Source organism: Vicugna pacos, chromosome 2 (genome assembly GCF_048564905.1).
Source record: "Vicugna pacos chromosome 2, VicPac4, whole genome shotgun sequence".
Taxonomy (NCBI): Eukaryota; Metazoa; Chordata; class Mammalia; order Artiodactyla; family Camelidae; genus Vicugna; species Vicugna pacos.
Window position 1 is genome coordinate 120,606,863 of NC_132988.1, and position 20,190 is coordinate 120,627,052.

General features: G+C 61.8%; 2 protein-coding genes across 10 annotated transcripts in view; both read left to right on the top strand.

The window, feature by feature from the left end:
- Positions 1-458: 458 nt before the first annotated feature.
- On the top strand, positions 459-15,068 carry MXD4 (MAX dimerization protein 4). Of its 4 annotated transcripts, none has more exons than XR_012063065.1 (7): positions 507-666; positions 764-863; positions 4,425-4,454; positions 10,187-10,301; positions 11,322-11,499; positions 11,833-13,321; positions 13,352-15,068. XR_012063065.1 is itself a non-coding variant. In XM_072947188.1 (6 exons), the coding sequence occupies exons 1-6, from the start codon at positions 603-605 to the stop codon at positions 11,988-11,990; spliced, it is 630 nt and encodes a 209-aa protein (XP_072803289.1). In that variant the 5' UTR covers positions 459-602; the 3' UTR covers positions 11,991-15,068. The 4 variants fall into 4 exon arrangements, 2 of the variants coding, with proteins under 2 accessions (XP_072803289.1, XP_072803278.1); XR_012063066.1 differs by having other exon boundaries at positions 11,833-12,482; positions 13,111-15,068; XM_072947188.1 differs by having other exon boundaries at positions 459-666; positions 11,337-11,499; positions 11,833-15,068.
- A 4,122-nt stretch (positions 15,069-19,190) lies between these two features.
- Positions 19,191-20,190, top strand: part of HAUS3 (HAUS augmin like complex subunit 3) — a 147,688-nt gene continuing 146,688 nt past the window's right edge. For 2 of the 6 annotated variants that reach the window (XM_072947998.1, XM_072948005.1), the window contains exon 1: positions 19,192-19,394. The gene's annotated coding sequence lies outside the window, so the exon portion shown is untranslated. Of the gene's footprint in view, positions 19,942-19,973; positions 20,067-20,190 lie in introns of those variants that run through there. The other 4 variants (XM_072948033.1, XM_072948017.1, XM_072948013.1 and 1 more) reach the window with 4 other exon arrangements.

Below are 20,190 nucleotides of genomic sequence, written 5' to 3' on the forward strand. Positions count from 1 at the left end.
CGCCCTAACGGGCTCTCGCGCAGAGCCGGGCGGCGGGCTGTCCCACCGCTCTCAGCTTCCTCTCGGCAACGCGTCCGGCCGCGGCGCCCTCATTGGCCGCGCGCCCTGCCGCCCGCCATTGGTCCTCGGAACCTATTTTACATAGACTGCTCTGGGCCAATCGGCACGCGGCGCCTACTTAACATGCACGCCGACCGCCAGTCAGCGAGAGCGGGGGCCGGGCCACCACGTGCTGTTGCTAAGCTTGGGCTTCTAAATTGTTACTACTGCGGCGGGCCTATCGGAACCAAGCTCCGCATCTGTCAACATTCTCGGTCCGGCCCGAGGCATTCGGCCGGTTCTCATTGGCCCCGGGCCGGCCCAACGCCCGCCCCCGGAGCCGGAGTGCCTGCTTCCATTGGCTGAGCCGGCCGCCGCTCGCCCTTATGTGTCAATTTGAGGGCCCGAGGCGGAGGGTGGCGGCCGAGCGCGCAGGGAGTCCGCGGGAGTCGGGGAAGTGGGGCCGCCGGGCGCGCGGGGCGGGCGGCGAGCGGAGCCGGCCGGAGCGGGCCGGGCAGCGGCCGCCGCCGTCCCGGAACGCGCGCGGGCGGGCGGGCGGGAGGATGGAGCTGAACTCCCTGCTGATCCTGCTGGAGGCGGCCGAGTACCTGGAGCGCAGGGACCGAGGTAGCGCCCGCGCCCCTTTGTGCGCCGGGCCGCGGGCGGGCGGGCGGCGGGGCCGGGGCCGGGGCGGGGGCCCGCTGACCGCGCCGTCTCTCCGCAGAGGCCGAGCACGGCTACGCCTCGGTGCTGCCCTTCGACGGCGACTTCGCCAGGAAGAAAACAAAGGCGGCCGGCCTGGTGCGCAAGGCCCCGAACAACAGGTACCGCCCCTCGCGCGGCGCCCCCGCCCCGGCCTGGGGCCGGGGGCTCACGCCCCCGAGCGCCCTCCCCCGGCCTGACCCCAGCCCGCAGCCGGGCCACCGCCGTGCGCCCCGGCGGCCAGCCTGGAGGAGGAGGTGCGCCTGGGCCTCGGCAGCCCCTCCCGGCCGGCCCCGCCCGCGCCGTCGCCATCTTCCTGCGGGCCGCGCCTCCTCGGCCTCTCGCGTAAACAGTGCCACGCGTACAGCGCCCGCCGCCCGGGGTCTCGTCCCGCAGCCGCTCCCCGCCCCCGAGTTGTTCTGGACTTTTCCGGGCAGGAAAAAAGTTGTCAGGATCGCAGGCCGTTGCCTTGCGGGTCTAGGGAAACTGAGGCGCGGTTCAGAGCAGCGTGGGGCTGCTCGCCCTGACCTCTGCTCGCCGCGGGCAGAGGCGTCTCTCCGACTGTCTCCAAGGGCCGAGCCCCGTTACTGGGCTGAGTCCCCGGACCCCAGGGGCCTGCACAAAGCAGACTCACGGAGGCCCTGCCCTGGGCCCCCACCGCTTACACGGTGCCCACCGCTCCCACCCAGCCTCCTGGCACAAGTGAAACTCCGGCGACCAGTGAAAGGGTCCCCTTCCTGGGGACAGAAGTCCCTTTTTAAGGGGCCGGAAGAAGTCGCAGACTGCTGTGCAGCAGCCCATCCTGCTGCCGGTTACCCCTTTTCTTCCCCGGGCTTTGGACCCAAGCTGCAGAAGCCTGAAGGCTGGGGTGCACGTGCCTGGGTCGGGAGTGAGGACCTTCAAGTAGGGCTCCCATGGGATGCTGTTCTCCTGGCTGCCGTGGGACCGCAGCACACCTGGCACTGTCCAGGGGCCCACTTTGGCCCTGGACCATGTCACTAGGCTGGGAGCTGCACTTCCAGGGGGCTTTGGGGCCCCTTGGCAGAGGGTGCGGCTCATTCCTGTGGCCTGCTCATTTCTTGGGAAACAGAAAGGCTGGCACAAGGACCCATCCCCTGTGACGTCCTGGCGCCCTGGGCCTGGCAAGGAATTGATTGAGTCTCCATCTGCTCTGGTTGGACATGCCTCTGAGTCCCAGCCCCTGTTCCCCTTCTGGGGACAGTTTGGGGAAGGACATGCTTGCATCGGGGGACACCACTGTCACAGGCGTCCTCAGTGAGCCAGCCAGGCCTTGCTGTCGGTGATCACTGTCCTACGCACCCTGCCACCCATGGAAAACTCTACGCTATGACCTTTTATTCCCACAGCATAAGGTACCCAAAGCCAATAACTAGAACCCCAAGTGAGATTCTCAGGCACATGCTAGTTAATGTTCACCCAAACTGGTGAAGGAGATGTTACTTTTATCTCCATTTTAGGGCTGAGGAAACTGTGGCGTAGAGAGACTGAAATAGTGGCCTGGGGCCACCCTCCCACCTCTGGGACTTCTATTCAGAGGTGGGATCCTGGCCTCCTGCATTCTGCTGGGATGGAGATCTTATAGGGACGGAGAGGGTCTCCTGAGCTGGGATGCACCTCCTAGCTGCTCCTCTGGGTGGAGCCTGGCTCCCCTGGTGTTTCAGGCCCCACGCAGCTGTCCTGGCCCCACTGGGCCTTAGCCCATCCAGAGGATGAGGGGCCAGGGCAGAGCAGGGCCCAGAGGGTCCAGAACCTGGCTCGGCAGGGCAGCTCCACACTGTGAGGCTCTGCGACCCCCTACGGAGAGGGAACGGGATGGGCTGTGCAGGGACTGGGATGAAGGGTGGCTGGTGGGGCAGAAGGGCAGCATGTAGGGGAGACAGAGGCCCGTAGGGGAGACAGAGGCCCCCATGGTTACCAGGGCTACAGGAACGGCTTCCGAGGGCCGTGGTTCAGCAGAAGGGGGCCAAGCCGGCCTGCCAGGGGTCCGGTCCTACAGGAAAGTGGGCAGAATGCCCTCCTTCAGGGACTGACTTGGGGCAAACGGCGATGCTGGGAACATGCTTAGCACAGCCCTGGCCAGGGGTTGCCTCCCTCCCCAGGCCACCATGCTCCTGGGACCCAGGTGAGGAATCTTCCTATGAGGCTCCACCAGTGTCTGGACCAGGGAGGAGCTTCAAGAGGGTTCTCGGCCCCTCTGCATCCCCGGCTGCCGGAGCAGTGCCCCTTCCTCTAGGAGTGGGTCCAGTCCAGCCTGTGAGGGGCAGGTCGGCAGGCTCTCTCTACACTGGATAACTCTCACTAACCTCCACGTCCCTCACAAGTGAGCAGACCTGTAGACCTGAAGCATCAGGCTGCTGCTCAGGCCGGCAGGGAGCCTGATGGCTGTGCCCTCTCCTGGCCCCGGCCAGCCCTGGCACAGGCTCTGAGGCTCCTTGCCCAGCCCATGTGACCAGCAGGCCCTCGAGGCCCTGGAGCTTGGGTCTGGAGGCTCTCCCTGGCTGCACAGGTAGGCCTAGGAGCCTGCTGCCATGGTGGGAGGAGGGGAAGCCATGGGCCCCACTTGGCTATGGTGGGACCACGAACCGTGGCAGGTGGCAGAGGCAAGCAAGGTGGGCAGGCCCCAGGGGAAGGGACCAGAGACACCTAATGCTGAGTTCCTGGAGCAGGAGGGAGTGAGGGAGGCAGGCAGAGGTCAGCAGAGGCTCCAGGAAGGAGTGAGAGGTAGGGGGCACGGGGCATGGTCTGGGGCCTGGACCCTTTGCCCACATGTGGGGTGTCCTGGGGAGGCCTAGGGGCCCTGGCTGGGTCTGCGGGATTCCTGCCTGGACTGGGAGGGTGACCTGGAACTGGATGCTTGGCTGCACTGCCTCCTTGTCCACTCCCTGGCCTGCAGGGCGAACGCTGTGGTACTCAGACTCTGTGCTCCTGTCTGGGGGGCCAGGCAGGCAGGGCTTGGGTAGCAGATGGGGCCACTGCCCCAGAGAGGCCAGTCCTGCCAGACCATGGCCCTGAAAGGAAGCAGAGGGGACAGCCCGGTCTCCCCACTGGCCCAGGAAGCACCCGTGTCTCAGAGGCCCCTGTGGGCGGATCCCTCATGTGCCAGGGCCACTCTGTTCCCGGGTGTCCCCATGGACATGGTGGGTTGTAAGCATGAACCCGACAGGGTTGGGCTGGTGTTCTAGCTGGTGATGGTGGGACAGGATGCCTGTGTGCTGAAGTCCTGGCCTCTGTGCTCACCTCTCCTTGATCTTCTGTGCCAGCCCAGGTGGCTTCCGGGACACCACTAGCCTCGGGGAGTAGGGAGCCAAGAAGGCAGATGGCTCAGTGCCCAGGCAGCCCTGGGAGCACAGGGTGGGTCAGCCCCTGGACTGGCTACTGCGGCTCCTTGGGCCTCACTCTCCCCCTTCTGAGGGGGGGGACCCAGACCGTCCTGCTGGCTGGGCACCTCTGTGTGTTCTGTCTTTGTCACTGGGTGTGAGGTCTCCCAGTCTTTGGTCAGCAGCTGCTCACCTGCCCCAGCCCTCCCTGGCCTGGACCATTCTGGGGCCCAGCCCCTCCCCTCAACTGTCTGCAGGTTCCCAGACCCCTGGGCAGAGCCATCATTCCTGTGCTCTGGTGGCAGGGTGGTGAAGTGAACTCTGTCTTTCTGTCTCTCTAAACAGGTCTTCACACAATGAACTAGAAAAGCACAGGTAAGTGAGCTCCTGTTCCCCCACCTCCAGCTTCTAGCCGACTCCCTGCGTCTGTGCCCTTGCGCGGCTCACCGCACTGCCGGGCTGTGCCCTCGTCTTGGGAATGATCAGTCTTGACGGAAGCGGCCAGGCTCTGCTCTCAGGCATTCCCATGCCAGAAGGAAGAAGTGGGGGGTCCAAGCCCTGCTCTTGGGAACTCGGCCTAGAGCCCAGAGCCAGGTGGGGATCAGGAACTTGGGGCAGGGCCCCTTGTGCTGTGCTTCGGTCATGGCTGGCTCCCTGGAGGAGAAGCTCCAGCTGTTTTGGGGTGTCTGAGCCCTTTTAGGAGCAGCTCCTTAGCTCTTAGGATCAGCGTCCCACCAGGAAGTTTTTAGCCCTCTTGGTTTGGGGCCCCCTGCACCCTGGGGCCTGCCTTCCCAGGAGTTCCCACTAGAGTCTTGCCTGCAGGCAGTGGGATGGACAGCCAGTCCCAGGCCACCTGAGGCTGGTGGGAAGCTCTGGCGCGGGGCAGGATCCAAGAGAGTCCACTTGGTGCCCACCCATGGGCCACGGGGCCAAGTCCACTGCGGTCCTCCTGTCAGGAGTTGCGGGCTTGCAGTGAGAGGCAGGAGGGGCAGCACTGTCGCCCCAGGAGGCTCCCCTCCAGCCCCGGTCGGCCCCGGGACCCTGCGCCTTCTGCTGCCGGCCTCCTTCCCCTGGCTGGCCCTGGCTTGGCTGCTCTGGCTGCAGGCCTCCCTCTGCAGCGGGGGTGAGGCATGGGCAGGTCGGCCCCTGTGGACAGGCGTCCTCATGGCTGATCCCAGCGGGCCACCAGGAGCTGTGGGCGGGTACAGAAGCCCCAGAGGCAGGAGCCCTGATGCCAGGGGGGGATGACTCCCCGCAGAATGCCAGGCAGTGGCCTTGTCCTGACTGTTGCTCCCCTCTGTGGAATGGGCCAGCTCTTCACTCGTTTCTTAGGCTGGAGTGGGGTGGAGTTGGGGTCTGCATGCAAGATGAGCTCTCCTGGCCTGCCCTGGAGCTTGGCCCACTCTCTGTGTCCCCACCCCCTGCATCTACGCCCACGGCAGCGCCAATTTCCGCTCCCCTGGGATTGGGGCCTCTGCTGGGCGGGCGCTGAGCAGGGACAGGACGCCGTGTTCCCTGGAGGAGTTGCACTTCCTGGACTGCTCCTGTGCATTTGTGGGGTTCCTGAGAGACCATGGAGGTGGGGCAAGAGCATGGGCCCAGAGAGCCAGGCAGGCCCTGGGGTTGCTCCCAGGTCGGGGGAGACAGCCAGCCTTGAGTAGGACCGGGGGCCTGGGGGTGCTCTGGGGGAGGCTTCCCCAGGTGGTACCTGGGAGAACAGCCCCTCAGTGCAGCGGGGGATGACGGGGGAGGGTGGGTGGCAAGAGCATGGCAGCCTGTGGAGGAAGACAAAGGCTGGTCTTTGACCCCTGCAGCTGCCCCTTGACCCTGGCCTTGGCCTCCGCCTCCTTCTCCCAGAGCCTGTCCTGAGGCTGGGCCTTACGGGGCCCTTTAGAGATGCAGAGGTGGGGCAGGTGGGTAGCCTGGGGTATGTGTGCACTCTCCCCCAGCCCCATATGGGGGCTTCTGTTCCTGGGTGTGGACAGCCTTGAGAAGCACACAGTCCTGGAGCTTGGGACCCTGTTGGGGACCTCAGTCATGGCTGTACCTGTGGCTGCCTGATGCTGATGCCGGATGCTCCTGGCTGCTGGCCACAGGAAGGGCCGTGTGCTGTCCCAAGGAAGGAAGGAAGCTGGGTCACCTGGCTGGCCCCCCAGGAGGCAGGCCCTGGACACTGCCTTCCCTGGAGGCGTGCCTCATAGGGCCTGCGGGTCTTCCCTTCATCAGCGCTCTGAGCCGGCGGCCACCCCTAGGCCCACCCTGACCTCCCGTTCCCCTCCCTGTCCTCCCATGCAGACAGCAGCTCCAGCGGGTCTGCTTGGGCTGGCGCTCAGCTGCTGACCCAGGGGGAATTGGGGTCCTGAGGCCACGCGTTCCTTGGCAGGATGACCCCTCCTCAGCCCAGCTCCAAGCTTTAGCTTCTGAGTGTGGGGCTGGAGGGGCCCTCAGCTGAGCCCCTGCCCACCTCTTCCCAGCACAGGAATGGTCACCGAGGTCCTGAGTGGACCCTTCCGAGGAAGGCCTGCCTTGCAGGTACTCCTGTCTGCCTGATGCAGCCATGCGAGGCCTTGTGAGCCTCCCAACAACTAGGAAATACAGGGGAGCTGCCTTGCTCCCCATCCCACCTGCTGAGGAACCACTGATTGAAGCGCGGCCTAGGGAGGTTCAGAGTGTGGCTCTGCCAGACCCTGCCTCTCAGGTGCTGTGGGATCTGGCCCGGGAGCACTGGGTCCTGTTCTCAGGAGCTGAGGGCTTTTGGTGAAAAGCTGGCTAGGGCCAGTGTCAAGGGCTGGGCTGTGGGCAGCCGCTGGAGGCAGGAGCTGCTATTAACACGATTGCAGTGATTCCCATAGGCAGGTTCTGCCTTCTGAATCCACACAGGTTCCTTCAGGAAGCGTGGGTTTTCAAAGCTCCCAGGAATGCTGGGCGCAGCCATGGGGTGCTGGCGGAGGGCCTGGGGCACTGTAGCAGCTTCAGAGGAGGGCTTAGCAAGAGCCCAGTGTAGCTGCAGGTCCTTGGCACCCCTGTCCAGCTCTCGGGAGGTGCTGGGGATGCCCACTCCCCACAGGGATGGGGCCCTGGGGCTCAGAAGGGCAGGGCTTCTCAGCTAGCCCTTGGCAGAGCAGGTTCCCAGCCCTGCAGTCCTGGCTGGGTGCTCTCCTGGGGGTTGGCTGGGCATGGCATCCAGTATTGAACGTGGCACGGATGTAGTCCAGCGTCCTCTCTGCCTCTTGAGAAGCCTCTGCTTTTTTATTTCTGAAGCAGTCTGTTCACGTACGATGCTGATGCTCTGGACCTCCCTGTGCCCACCCCAGAGACGGTGTCTTAGGCAGCTGGGAGGCCAAGGCTGCGTCCTCCTCCTCCACATGGGTACCGACGGGTAGGGCAGGACCTTGCTACCTGCTGTTTACTAACTTGACCTTTCCCCTGACCCCACGTGAGTGCTGTCCACCTGTGTCTGCGTTCTCCTCGCCCCTCGTCCTGGTGCCCACACAGGACACGCGGCTGTACTGCAGGGTTCTTAGTGATGGCCCCCCCGGGAAACAGACGGGGCTGCAGCCTGCTGGGTCTGTGCTGGGGGTTAGGTGTGTGGGACCAAAACCCTGGAAGCAGAATTGCCGGTCGAGGGTTTGAGTCACCCTGGTGGCCCTTCAGAACTGCTGTCCCGAGTGCTCTCCCACCAAGGAAGCTGGAGCTGCCCCGCTGGCCAGCCCGACGGCTAGGCACACCTTTCCATTTCAGCCCAAACTAGCGTCTCCTTGGTGAGCTTCCCAGTTTCCTAGATCACTGAGGTGCAGCCAGTTTTGTGTTGGATTAGCTGTTTGTTTGTGTCCTTTGCCCGTTTACACGTTAAAATGTTCCTCTTCTTGTTTTTGATGTATGAGCTCAAATGTCATAAGTACTAGCTGTTTGTCTGTTACGTGTTTGCAGATATTTTCCTGCTGTTATTTGTCTTTCAGCTGTGTTTTTTCTTTCTTGTACAAATGTGTTTTTTTACTGTAAAAGTAACGTGGGGTTGTTTAGCATAGAAAATACCAAAAAAAAAAAAAAAAAAGACAAAGCCAAAGAAATAAACGTTGCCAATCACGTCACCTGGAGACGCATGCTTCCTGCTCTTCATTGTGTCCTGCTGAGTCTCTCGTGTGTGTCTGCTGCTTGATTATTTGGAATTTCCTTGGGTCACTTGTCACATAGGTGGTTTCATATTTTTACATAGGTGGGCTGACTGTCTTCACTTACGTTCATGACATGAAAATGTAGAACACACTAAAACGATGGTGCGGCTGTCCCCGGGCGGTGGAATTTGGGGGTACTTTTCGTTCGTTTGTTTTCCCTCTTGATTTGCGTTTTCTAGTGTTCTGCAAAGATCGCATGCCGCATATGTACCCAAACGGTAGATTGTGAGAACTGCCACTTGCTACAGACCCAGTGGGCCAGCACCCCCACTTGTGAGCTTAGTGCAGGTGGCAGGGTGGAGGGCCGTCGGGAGGGGGTCTGTGATCAGCGAGCCGTCCTTGAGTACAGAGCGCCGTTTACTGGTGCAGCTTCTTGCACCTTGGAGGTGAGGGGCTGAGGGTCTCGGATTCTGGGGGGCTGTGCGGATTCTGGCATGCCCCTTCCCCAGCCCTGTGTGTGTGTGGAGTTGGGGCTCCTCTCTGAAGGTTCTGTGGCTTTAAGACAGAGCCTGGAGCTGGCTCTGAACGCAGGTCCCCGGGGCCCAGGTCTGTGTGGCCTGGTGGCAGAGCACAGCCTGTTTCATGTCCTGGAAGTTCTTTCTAAGGCCTAACTGGAGTTCACCTGGAGAACTAGGCCTCGGGTGCCATGGGCTGAGGTGCCAGGTGGGGAGGTACTTAGTTAGTGGGAGGGCGCCCCGTGGACGTGGGTGGCAGACTTCTGTCCGCGGTCGCAGCATGGTCAGCCCTCCTCTTCTGGGGTGGGGCTGTTATCACTGCTCTGCAGATGGGCTCCTGCCCCACACCAGCTGTCCCCTCCTTCCCTGTGTTTCGGGGACCCCCTCTGTCCAAAGGAATTGCCCATCCATGCCCTCTTCCCTCCCAGAAGCCAGGGGATTCTGGGTTTTCTGGGGCTTTGGAATGTGTGGATGTAAAGGTCGAACCACCAGGGTTGGCACCCGCTGGGGGAGGGAGCCTGTGCTGGCACTGGTGATGCAGGGCCATTGGACAGCGGGTTGTCAGAGCCTCAGAGAGAAGCCCCCTGCCCCATGTCCTTGGGGTTCCCCTCCCGGTTCCTCTCCTGAGAGCAGCCTGAGCAGAGCATCTCTGCTTGGAGACCACTTGGGCAGCCTGCAGGGGCCCCAGTGGGACACATGGGTATGGCTGAGCCCCGGACCATCAGTGAGCTTTGGGGGTGAGCCTTAGCTGCACCCTCTGATCCCCACCAGCCTGCCCCCCGGATGAAAGGAGCCAGGGAAGGAGGGCAGATGCATGTCACGGCTCCTTGCCTGAGGCCCCTACTGTGAGCAAACGCCATTGAGTCTCCCAGTTCCGGTTTCGTGGGGAAACTGCACTCATCTGCAAGGACACAAGGACAAAAATCTAGAACAAAGCAGTTTCCCAAGGGATCCCAAACTCGGGTGGAGGGGCTTGTCTGTGGCCCTCCCTGGCTTGGATGGAGTCATGCTTCTGTGGTGACGAGAATGACCTGCACTTGGCAAGGTGGGGGATGGAAATCTTGTCTGGGGCCCCCTGGATCTCCTGGAGAGCCTGACCAGCACCTGCGCCTCTCCTCCTGCCAAGTTGCCCCCCCCACTCCTGAACTTCACTGCAGAGGGTGGGGACAGTGGGGTGAGCTGGGGTTCTTAGGGCCTGGCTGTAGCACTCTGAGGCTCTGGGGGGCCTTGGCGGGCTGGCTGGTCACGCGGGCTGGGCTTCCAGAGGGCTGTGGGTGCCAGGCTGCTCCCGGGGGCTGGGAGAGCTGCTAGCCAGGCTGGGAGGGGAGCCCCAGAGAGGACCCTCGGCAGGTCCGTGCAGGAGTCTGGCTGGTCACCTCCCACCCTCCCCCAGGCCTCTCTGGCTGCTCCACTGCAACGTCATTGCCCCCACAGGCTGAGCCATCCTGCCTGACTGTTCTGCCTCTGTTTCTTTCAGACGAGCCAAACTCAGGCTCTACCTGGAGCAGCTCAAGCAGCTGGTGCCCCTGGGCCCTGACAGCACCCGCCATACCACGCTGAGCCTCCTGAAGCGCGCCAAGATGCACATCAAGGTGAGCAGGGTTGCGCCCCCGCCTCCACCCCGACACCTCGGCTGACCTCAGCCAGTTCCCGTGCACCCTGGGGGAGTGGCCAGAGGGCCTGCCTGTGGGGTGGGAGCCGGGGGTCTCCAGCGGTTGAGGGCACAGCAGCAGGAGTTGCTGAGGGTCGAGGTAGTGGCAGGCACAGGGCGGGTTTTGTGGGATGGGAGTGGGAGGTGGTGGTGGGTTGCAGACTGCCCCCGCTGGGCCCCAGGCTGAAGGGGCAGCAGGTGGAGGGAAGAGTTGGGTGGGAGGGGTGGGAGGGCGTTCCTTTGATGCGGTTTTTGGGAGGCCAGTGGGAAGCAGGTGGCCCTGAGGTGGGGAGTTCCTCGGGGCAGAGTAGGAGTTGATCTCCAGGGGTGGCAGTGAGGTGTGGGCCGAGGGAGACGTTGCCTAGGCTGGGCCCCTGAGGCCTTGAGACTGAGACCTGCTGGTCTGGGGGTCTTGTGACACTTGGGCCACGAGGGTGGGTCTCAGTCCTCCCACAGGGCCCCCTCACCCTGCAGAGGTTTGGGCTCCCCCAGGCAGGGTGGCAGGAGCTTTCACGGGGCACAGCGGGGGCCTGGGGGCCCTCACAGAGCAGGCATCGTCTCAGTGCCCGGGAAGGCGTGGAGCAGGTGAGGGGGAGGGGGCGGCTCTGCAGCGCAGGCTGGGCAGCCGGATTGTGCAGGAAGAGCCACTGTGGGGAGGACTGTCAGGAGGGGATGTCAGCCCAGGGCTGGGCGGCACTGTTCCAGGGCTTCAGGCCCACATGTGACTTGGCTTGGCCGAGCTGGCTAGTGGCTGTGGGCCTTGTGAAGCTGGTCAGCAGACACAGAGCACAGGGCTGGAAGGTGACATCTAGTATGACCACTTGGTAGAGGGGAGAAGGGGGTGCATTAGGCTGTGGGGGGGTCCCCCCACCCATGCTGGGTGGGAGATGGGGAACCTATTCTGGCCTCTGTGCCCTAGTGCGGGTCCTGGTGTGGGGAGGGTGCCCCACCCCCGTCATAGCTCCCCTGCCCCCAGAAACTGGAGGAGCAGGACCGCCGGGCACTGAGCATCAAGGAGCAGCTGCAGCGGGAGCACCGCTTCCTGAAGCGGCGCCTGGAGCAGCTGTCGGTGCAGAGCCTGGAGCGCGTGCGCACAGACAGCACAGGTTCTGCCGTCTCCACCGACGACTCGGAGCAAGGTGGGGACGTGGGCACAGCCCTTACAGTCCTTTGGGTGCAGGCTTTGTGCAGCCCTTGGTGGGAAACTGGGCAGGTGGGGCTGGCCAGGGCGGCAGCCTGGGGCAGGGGTGGGGCGAAAGCAGCGGGCAGCCGGTGCCCATGTTACGGCGCGTTCCCAGCACTTCGGAGTGCCCTGCGTGAGGTGGCAGAGTGGCGGGATGAGGACTGGGAGGCACAGAGGCCCGGGGGCCTGTGCCCAGGAGGGCCGGAGCCGGGCTCGGGCTGGGCAGTGTGCTTCCGAAGCCCTGGCTGGTGCCCTCGCCATGTCTGACCCCCTCCTCCGTTCTCCCCAGAAGTGGACGTAGAGGGCATGGAGTTTGGCCCCGGCGAGCTGGACAGCGTTGGCAGCGGCAGTGACGTGGATGACCACTGCAGCCTGCAGAGTGGCGGCGGCAGTGACGGCGGCTTCGGGCCCCCCTGCAGGCGGCCTGGCCACCCTGGCCTCTCGTAGGCCCTGCCCTCTGCTCCTTGGCCTGTTTGCCCGCCCGGCCAAGTGTGTCCGCCCTCCAGTCCTTGAAAGCCTTTCCACGGGCCCACTGCTGTGCCATTCTGGAAGCTCCAGCTGCCACCCGGGCTGCCCGCCTCCGCCCACCTGCTGGTCAGGGCCTGCCGCGCCGCCCGCTCCTCCCGCCTGGGCAGGGACCCTCCAGGAGGCGGGCCGGCTCCCACGGCCCAGAGCCCAGCATAGCCGCCCACGGTCTGTTCTCAGATTCCTAATCATTCCAGAAGTATTAAATATCATTGCTGCAAACCTCGGCGGGCGCCGTGTGAGGGGCTTAATAACCACCATGGGGAGCTCAGACCCCCTCCCCGGATCCCAGGAGAAAGGAATGGACTGAGGAAAGAAGGAAGGCGTGGCTCTCCGTCCGTCCGTCTATCCATCTGTCGGTCCACGTAGGCTCCTGAGGCGTGCACAGAGGGATCCGTGAAGGGCGGGACTCGGGTGAGCAGCCTGGGGCAGGTGGGTGGAAGGGACCTTTGCACCCGCAGGTGTCAGGAGCTGGGGCTGGGCTTCTAGGGGCTGCCAGGCCACCCCATTCCAAGCTGGGCGGCTTCTGCTCTGTTGTTAGATCCCGCAGATACACACACGCACGCGCCTAGGCACACGCGCCTGCCCGCACACACATGCACACACGTAGACACGTGGTCACTGGACCCAGAGGTCCCGGGGGCTCAGTGAGCACATGTCCTTGGGGCCTTCAGGGGTCAGATGGGCAAATGCTGGCCCCTGGCCTGTGCCTGGATCCCCCTCCAACCCCTGGCTCACCTGCCCAGTCTGTACAGGGAGGGGGACTTCTCCTCCCAGCAGGGGCTGAGGAGTGCTAGGGGCAGGAGTTGAAACCACTGGGTCCTCAGAGGGCTCTCTCATCTCCCTTAAAAACAAAAAAACAAAACAAAACATTGTTGCACTGCCTAGCAGCCCAGAACAGGGCTCCCGGGAGAGAAGCTTTTCCCCAGAAAACAAGAGAGCGATGTTTTCAAAAGGAGGAAGAGCTCTAGAGACTCCGGCCAAGTGCTGTCGGTGGTGCCGCCTGCTTCCTGTACAAGATTTTTCTACTCTATTTTCCTAGCCGTCCTTGCGTCCTTGTTTGCTGAGGGGTGGGAGCGACCCAGCGTCTCAGGGACTTGTCCGTCTGTCACCGTCGTCCAAGTGTGCCTTGTGTCCTGTGTGTGGCCCCACCCCGACCACCACCACCAGCATCTCCATGTGGCTCACGGGATGCCCCACCTGCCCCACAGGTGCCCTCCTGGGCTCCTCGCCGTGGGCAGCCCCTCCTGGCAGCCAGGGCTTCCTGGGAGCGAGACGGCCAGGCCAGGTCAGGTGGGGGCTGTGTGACAGCAGGGCTGCTTTCTGTCACCTGGCGGGAGGGGCCTGCTCTTTGCCCCCCCGCCCCCCACTGTGCTGCCTGGCCTCTGGTCAGTGGCCTGCTACCCAGAGAAATAAGTTCTTCCCTGTACCCAGCTCGAACCCTCCCTTCTCCCTCTGGGGGCAAGGGCTCCAGATTCCAAACGTTGGCAGCTGCTGAAGACAACCGCTCACCCCGGGTGGTCAGGCCTGGGCATTAGGAGGCTTCTCCTGGCCTTTTGTTCTCAAAATCCTTGTCCCCGGGGGCCACAGAGCAATATTCGGGTGGCAGGGCTGTGGGGCTGACCCACAGCAGTGTCTGCTCCCCTCTCTGGTGCATTGTAACCAATTTCCAGATCGTGGGGGGAAATTTTGTGTTTCTCTTTGGTCATGCAGATGGATACCCCAGGGTGGGTGGCCTGATGAGGCAGAAAGAGGTCCCTGGGGACAGCTCTGGCATAGGACCTGCCCTACCGGGGCCTGGGATGGCTGTGGAGAGCGGGCTTGTGGGGGGACAGTGCATGGAGTTGGGAGACCACCACATGTTGTGCTGGTGGTTGCAAGGAAAACTGTTCTGTCAGCATCTCCTTCCAGCTCCGATGGGGTCTGTAGTGCCCAGAAGGGGCCTTGCCCATCTGCCTGAGCATGCCCACCAAGTGTTTCTGGCAAGGACCCCAAAACCCTCTGGGCAGGGCAGGAACACCTGTGTGTAAGAGCCTGCTGTAGGAGACCCAACTGTAGACCTCTGGGATGGTCTGTGTCCTGGATTCTTAAAGCATCAGCTCTCTAACCACCCCACCCCTAACACCTGGGGGAGGTTCTGCTCCCACCTCTGGCCAGCAGAGTCCTGCCCAGGTGACCAGCTGTGTCCTTCAGTTGGCCTTCTGGCAGCTTAGCCCATGGCTTCTCACGCCCCAGTTCCCATGTGGACCAGGAGTTGGCCTCACTGGCCCTCCTCGGGGTGCTGGGGTCCCGCTAACACTCCCCACCACCAGCAGACACCAGCAAGGGTCTGGTGCTAGAGCTACTCACACACCTGGCCCCTGCCGGTGGCCACGGGGACCCAGAGGATTGTTGTGGGGTCTGTGGAAAGCAAACATGACCAGAATAGTGCCACTTGGGGTGCCTGCACCCTCTCTCTCTGTGCCCTCCCATGTGGGCCAGTGTGGCACTTGGCAGCTGAGATCCTGGAACCCCAGGCTCAGGTTGGGGCCCGCATCCTCACTGTGAGGTGGCCCCCACCCTCAGTGCAGGCCCAGCTGGCTGGGGAGTTTGCCAGTGCAGATTAGGTCTCAGAAGCCCTGTGCCCAGGCCTGCTCTCCTGGGCAGACAGAGCCATGCACCTAACGATTTCTCTGAGGGCCCCACCCTCCTGTCTGCCCCAGACAGTCCCCATCTGCTGGTTGAGGCAGCTCCCCCCCCCCCGCCAGTCTCTCTCTGGGAGCTGACCTGGAGTCCCCTCCCCACCACTGGGCACACAGGACTTCGACCCCCTGGCCATGTTTAGGGCACTAGGGCAGGTTCTGTGCCAGAGTCTGGGGCGGCTGGGGGCCTGGTGCTGGCCAGGTGGGCACTACAAGATCCTCGCTGGAGAGAGATGGGCCACCCACCCGCCTGCTCGCCAGGAGGGACTGTGCTGTACCATTCTGTCTTTGTAACATAAATACAGATTTTTATACCTCACCTCTCTGGCTTCTAGTTCTTTCCATCACTGCGTTTTGCTCCCCTCCCCTCAGCCTCCATAGGGAGGTCCTCACCACCCTGACCACAGCCTCTGCTTTCTGGGCTAGCCAGCTGCCGCGACCCCACCGTCACAGCTGCCTCCCTGGACGGTCACACCTGGAGATGAAGGTTGGGGTTAAGCTGGCAGCCACCCCCACCCTCACCTGTTTTCCAAGCCTATTGCTGCCAGCCTCAGGCTTCACCCTGGCTCTGGGGCTCATGGGGCTCTGTGCCAGCCAGGCGTCTCTGTCAGGTGCCCTCAGCCCACCTCCGTGTGCCCATGCCCTTTGTGCACAGCAGCTGCTGGCTCTCAGGGCTTCACAGCAAGAAGCCCTCCTTGGACCTGTCCTCAGGGACCCTGGAACGTCCTGCTGTGCAGGGTAGGGGGTGAGATGGCATGGCCCCAGAAGAGGGCATCAGGGGAGGAAGTGCCCACCTTGAGTACCAGGAACTGGGGACCAGAATGGGGCTCTCCTGGGAGCCCGGGGCTGCCATGGTGGGCAGGCCACAGCACGTTGAGGTGGCGCAGTGAGACCTACTGGTGGGTTTTGGGGTGTCTGTGGGAGAGAACCTACAGGGACCCAGGGGGAATCAGTTCCCCCACCCTCTCCCAGCCGGAAGCAGTCTTCTGGCCTTGTACCTGTGTGAGCCCCCCAGGGACATCTCTAGAAAAGTAGGGAATTCCTACTGGGAGTGCAGCTCAGCCCTTGAGCTGAGGGACTGGGCATGAATGTACACGGGGGTATTTGAATTCCCAATATTCCTATGATTTTAAATCATCCCTTTTTATTGAGGGCGTAAGTGCTCCAGGAGCCGCGCTAAGCACTTACTGTAGGTAATTAGCAACTGATGTCCTCAGGCTGGGCCCATCTCATAGACGGGTAACAGGCCCAGGGAAGGCTCCTGCCTTTCCCAGGTCACCTACTGGAGGGTGATGGCCCTGGGACCACACCTAGCCCACTGGGAAGCCCCTCCGGCTGCCAAATGCCATCTCTGTACGTCCAGCCTGGATTACAGCAAGCACCCCTGAAGTGGGACGCCTGCCTGGGTCTCAGCCCTCCTGCCCACACTCTCCCTGCCACTCCTTGGGTGGTCTTGTTGCCCGTCACCTCCAGGGTCAAACCCAGGTGCCTGTGCTCTCCCCACTGCTTCTGGGCCTTCCACTCAGCCCCCTCCCACCCTTGCTCCCTTCTGTCCCTCTGTCCCTCTGCACTCACCACCCCGCACCCCACAGCTCTGGTTGGTGACTCTTCTGGAAGGTGGTTCCCGAGTCTCCTCCACCTGGTTTGATCACATCTTTGCTGGGATTATGGCAACCCACAGTGGGTGCTGGGGTAATCGGGCTACTCGGGCAGGGCCCTTTTCAGGCTGTGTCCTTTCCTCCACTCCCACTCCTTCGCCAGGCCAGGCCCTCTGCACTAGTCCCACAGGGATCTTTCCAGAATGTAAATGGGATTACACCTCTCCCCTACTTCGTTTGCAGGGGCTCTCAGCCCCTCCTCATTGCCTTCTGCCTCCTCAGCCAGTCCCGAGGTGCTTTATGAGACCCCAGGCCCCTCTGTGCCCCCTTCCGGACAGCCCTTTTTCCCTGTCGCCCCCACCCACCCCCGTCAGGTCATCCGGGTCAGCTCCTGACCCCAGCCGCTCCTGAATTTGAGGACTGAGTTTTCACCTTTGTCACGTGACTGTCAATGTGCCAGGAGACAAGCTCACTCTCCCCCCGCCCCCCCACCCCCAGCCCCACGGTGTAAGGTGTACGCGGGGTGTTCTTCTGAACAGGAAGGTTAATAGAAGAGCAAGAAGAAGAGCCACTATCTTGCTCAGCTGGAAACAGAGAATCATGCAGACTTGCTCTCTGGCCATCAGGCCCTAGGCGGCTGCCCTCAAGGTCGCTCCCTGCCCCTCCAGGTCCCAGGTTGCCTGAGCTCGCCGACTTCTTCTATCCCCTGTGCACAAGGCTCCCTGCATCTGTCTCTTGCCCCCCCCCCCCCCCCCGGCTTGTCACTTCTGTTACTGCAGTCACTGCTCACACTGGGAGTGTCACTCCCAACTTGAAGATCGGAGTCCCGCCACCATCACTGAAAACTACCTCCAAAAGCAGATGCTCTTTAACATCAGACGGCAGTTCAGTGTCTGAAAAGAAAACCTAAAATACTTCTTAATATCAATAGGATAAAAGAAAGGATTTCCACAGGAAGGAAGGAAACAACAAAAGCACGTGATGCTCACAGCTGTGTTCGGCCTGTTTAGTCCTGCTGAGTCTCCTGGGCTTTCTCAGGGGGACTCATTCCTGGGTTCCCTTTATCTTTTAACTCCGCCAAGTTCCCCACTAAAACTCTAGATGATTTTGATTGGAGGAAAGAAAGCTTGTCCTGGAAGTGTTAGGTACTTGCTTTCCTAAATTGCAGGTGCAACCTCAAGTACAGAAATGCTCTAATAAGTCAAGTTTTCAAGGAATCATTTCTGAGTGTATAGTTAAACCTATAGTATTTGTCATTTGTACCCTGGGAGCTAATGCCATTTTGATGTTTATATTTTTATGGCTCTTTTTGGCCCCACGAACGTCTCTCAAGCAAATAACTATGGTAGGTCAGCAATTCAGAAATCACATGGAGAATTTGTGGGCCCAGGAAATGATGCAGGAGTCACTAGGAAGACTGGGCAGTGGGCTTCTAGCTCAGCCTCCTGTGCTGGGGCTCTCACCCTCCTGCCCCTCAGGGATCTTTCTGTAAAGCAGCCCTTTTCTCTCTGGCATCTTCTGTCTCCTCTGAGTTCCTCCTCACAGTCTATAAATATCCCCAAGTTCCTCCCATCTTAAACAAAACAAAACCCAAACCCTCCCCCCAGCTCTGCATTCCCACCCCCTCATCTCACGTCCTCCTGCTGCTTTCTCTCTCTCTCCCTCCTTCTTTGCCTCTTCAGCAGAATTTCTTGAAGACGCTGCCTGCTCAGCCTCCACTTCCTCCCTTTAAGCCGGCTGGGCTCCTGTCCCCGGCTGCATGCCCCCAACCCCAATACCCGTCCCCACGGTGGCCAAAGGAGTCTCCCCAGTCCGGGGGCTCCAACCTAGCCTCCCAGCATACCAAAGGAACCAGCCTCTCCGGGGTCCAGGCCTCTGGGTTCAGGCCAGGCACTGCTTTGAATTTTTTCTCCTGTAACGTTTGTTTTCCCCATCATTTTAGGCATACTGTCTTTTAGAAGAGGAGAATAAAAAATGAAACAAAATGAACAATGAATAGGAAGTAACTTCAAGTCAAGATTAATTCATGATGTCTGCCCCAGAACATTATTTTTTCTCTCCTTAAAAATATTAAGGGAAGTTATCCAGAACACGTCTGCCCTTCCAATGTCACACTAGACTAGGACATTATCTAACTAAGCCACCCGAGGGCCATTTGATGCTGGGGGTGGGGAGGTACTATGTAGTAATGACCAGGGCCCCAACCTTGCACCTTTACATTCAGATGTAAACGTAGATTGGTAAGTTAAAAATGATTTTTGTCTGGTAGAGATGCAAATGAATTCTGTCCAATACAATAGGTAACCCCAGCTCTGGGCATCGGCCAGATTTGACCTCATTTGCGCACCGCTTCTCTCACTGACTGCGCGCTTTCCGTTTCTGGCGTCTTCCGCGGACACCGTGCTTCATCTCGAGTTAAATTCGTCTTTGACACTTGCTCACTCCGTGTCTGTATGCGTTAGTTTCAACTTCTTACGTTGTTCTTTGAAAATGGGCTTGTCAGGTGAGCGCTTGGGAACTAAGCGCGCTTGCAAAACAACGTTCCCGGTACCAGACCGACGCGAGCGAAGCACTAAGCCGAGAGGCTCCCGCGGCGCGGCGCGCACCGCCCGGCTCCGCGAGCTCGCCCACGCCCGCTCCGGGGTGGAGGGCGGGACGCAGAGGCCACCGGGCCGGGTTCCCCGGCGCGCGGCCAGCGGCCGGCAGGGCCGGGCTGGCTCCGGTGCGCGCCCCGGACCCAGCCAGGCTGCCTGAGGGCCGGCCTTTAGAGAGAGCACCGGGAGGGGCCTCCCCGCAGGGCGACCTCCAGCCCCACCCCGCCCCACGCGCGCCCCGCCCCCGCCCCTGCGGCGGGGAGCCAATCAGATCGCTCCGTGCTGGTAGACGGCCCCCCGGGGATCCGCGCTCTCCGGCACCGCGCCTGCGCAGGCGGCCACCCCGCGGCCCAGCCTCGGCCTTCAGCGCGCGCGCGAAGGCGACACTCCCGTGAGGCCGTGCGAGGCGCGGCGGCGGCGGGCTGTTGAGGGGCGCGAACCGAGCTTCCTGAGGTGAGTGGCGCCGGCGTCGCAGTTCTGGGCCTTACGGACGGTGAGGCTGTGGGAGCGGCATCGGTCACCGGGCTTCCTCTTCTTTCCGCGCGCGCCTGGGGACGTCTTTCAGGCGCTCGAGTCCCTGCCCGCGCGGCGCAGTCGCGGCCCTCAGGGCAAAGGGCCGGGGCCCGGGGCGGGGACGCCGGGGGGTTGGGGGCGCCGGGCGTGGGGCCCGCAGCTCCGGGCGGGAGGACCCGCCGGGCCCTGAGGCGCTGTGCGGCCGCGGGCGGCCGCGGCCCAGGCCGGTGGGTCCCCGCCCCGGTTTGTGCAGTTTGTCTTGGACGCCGATTCGGCGGTTACCGTGACACGTTTTATTAACATGCAAACGTGTCACCGCTGACTTGCACAAAGTCACACAGAGCGTGCCGCAGGCGTGCTGCTGGGCCCCTCATCTGTACCTCTTGTCCCCGTCACTGGAGTTCGCCTCGTGGAGTCTTCAGTGGTCCGTTTGTTGAAAATAACGAAATGTCTGAGGTACTTCGTTTGATGACGGCTCAGGCCTCTGGTACGTCTCAAGCCGGGGGGGGGGGGGGGGTAGTTTCTAAACCTGAGGCTGATTCCTCTGCGCTCGGTTAGTCGCGTCTGGATATTGGCCCTTGCGCGAATGCGGGTGCTGATTGAGTCATCGAGGTAAATATTTAGTTGTCTTTCTCAAAAAACTTAACATTGTTTCTGTTTTTCCAGGAAGAACAGGTAAAAGAGGCCGCTAGGCACATGGTGACTTGGATTTGTTTATATCCATTTACTTTGAAAT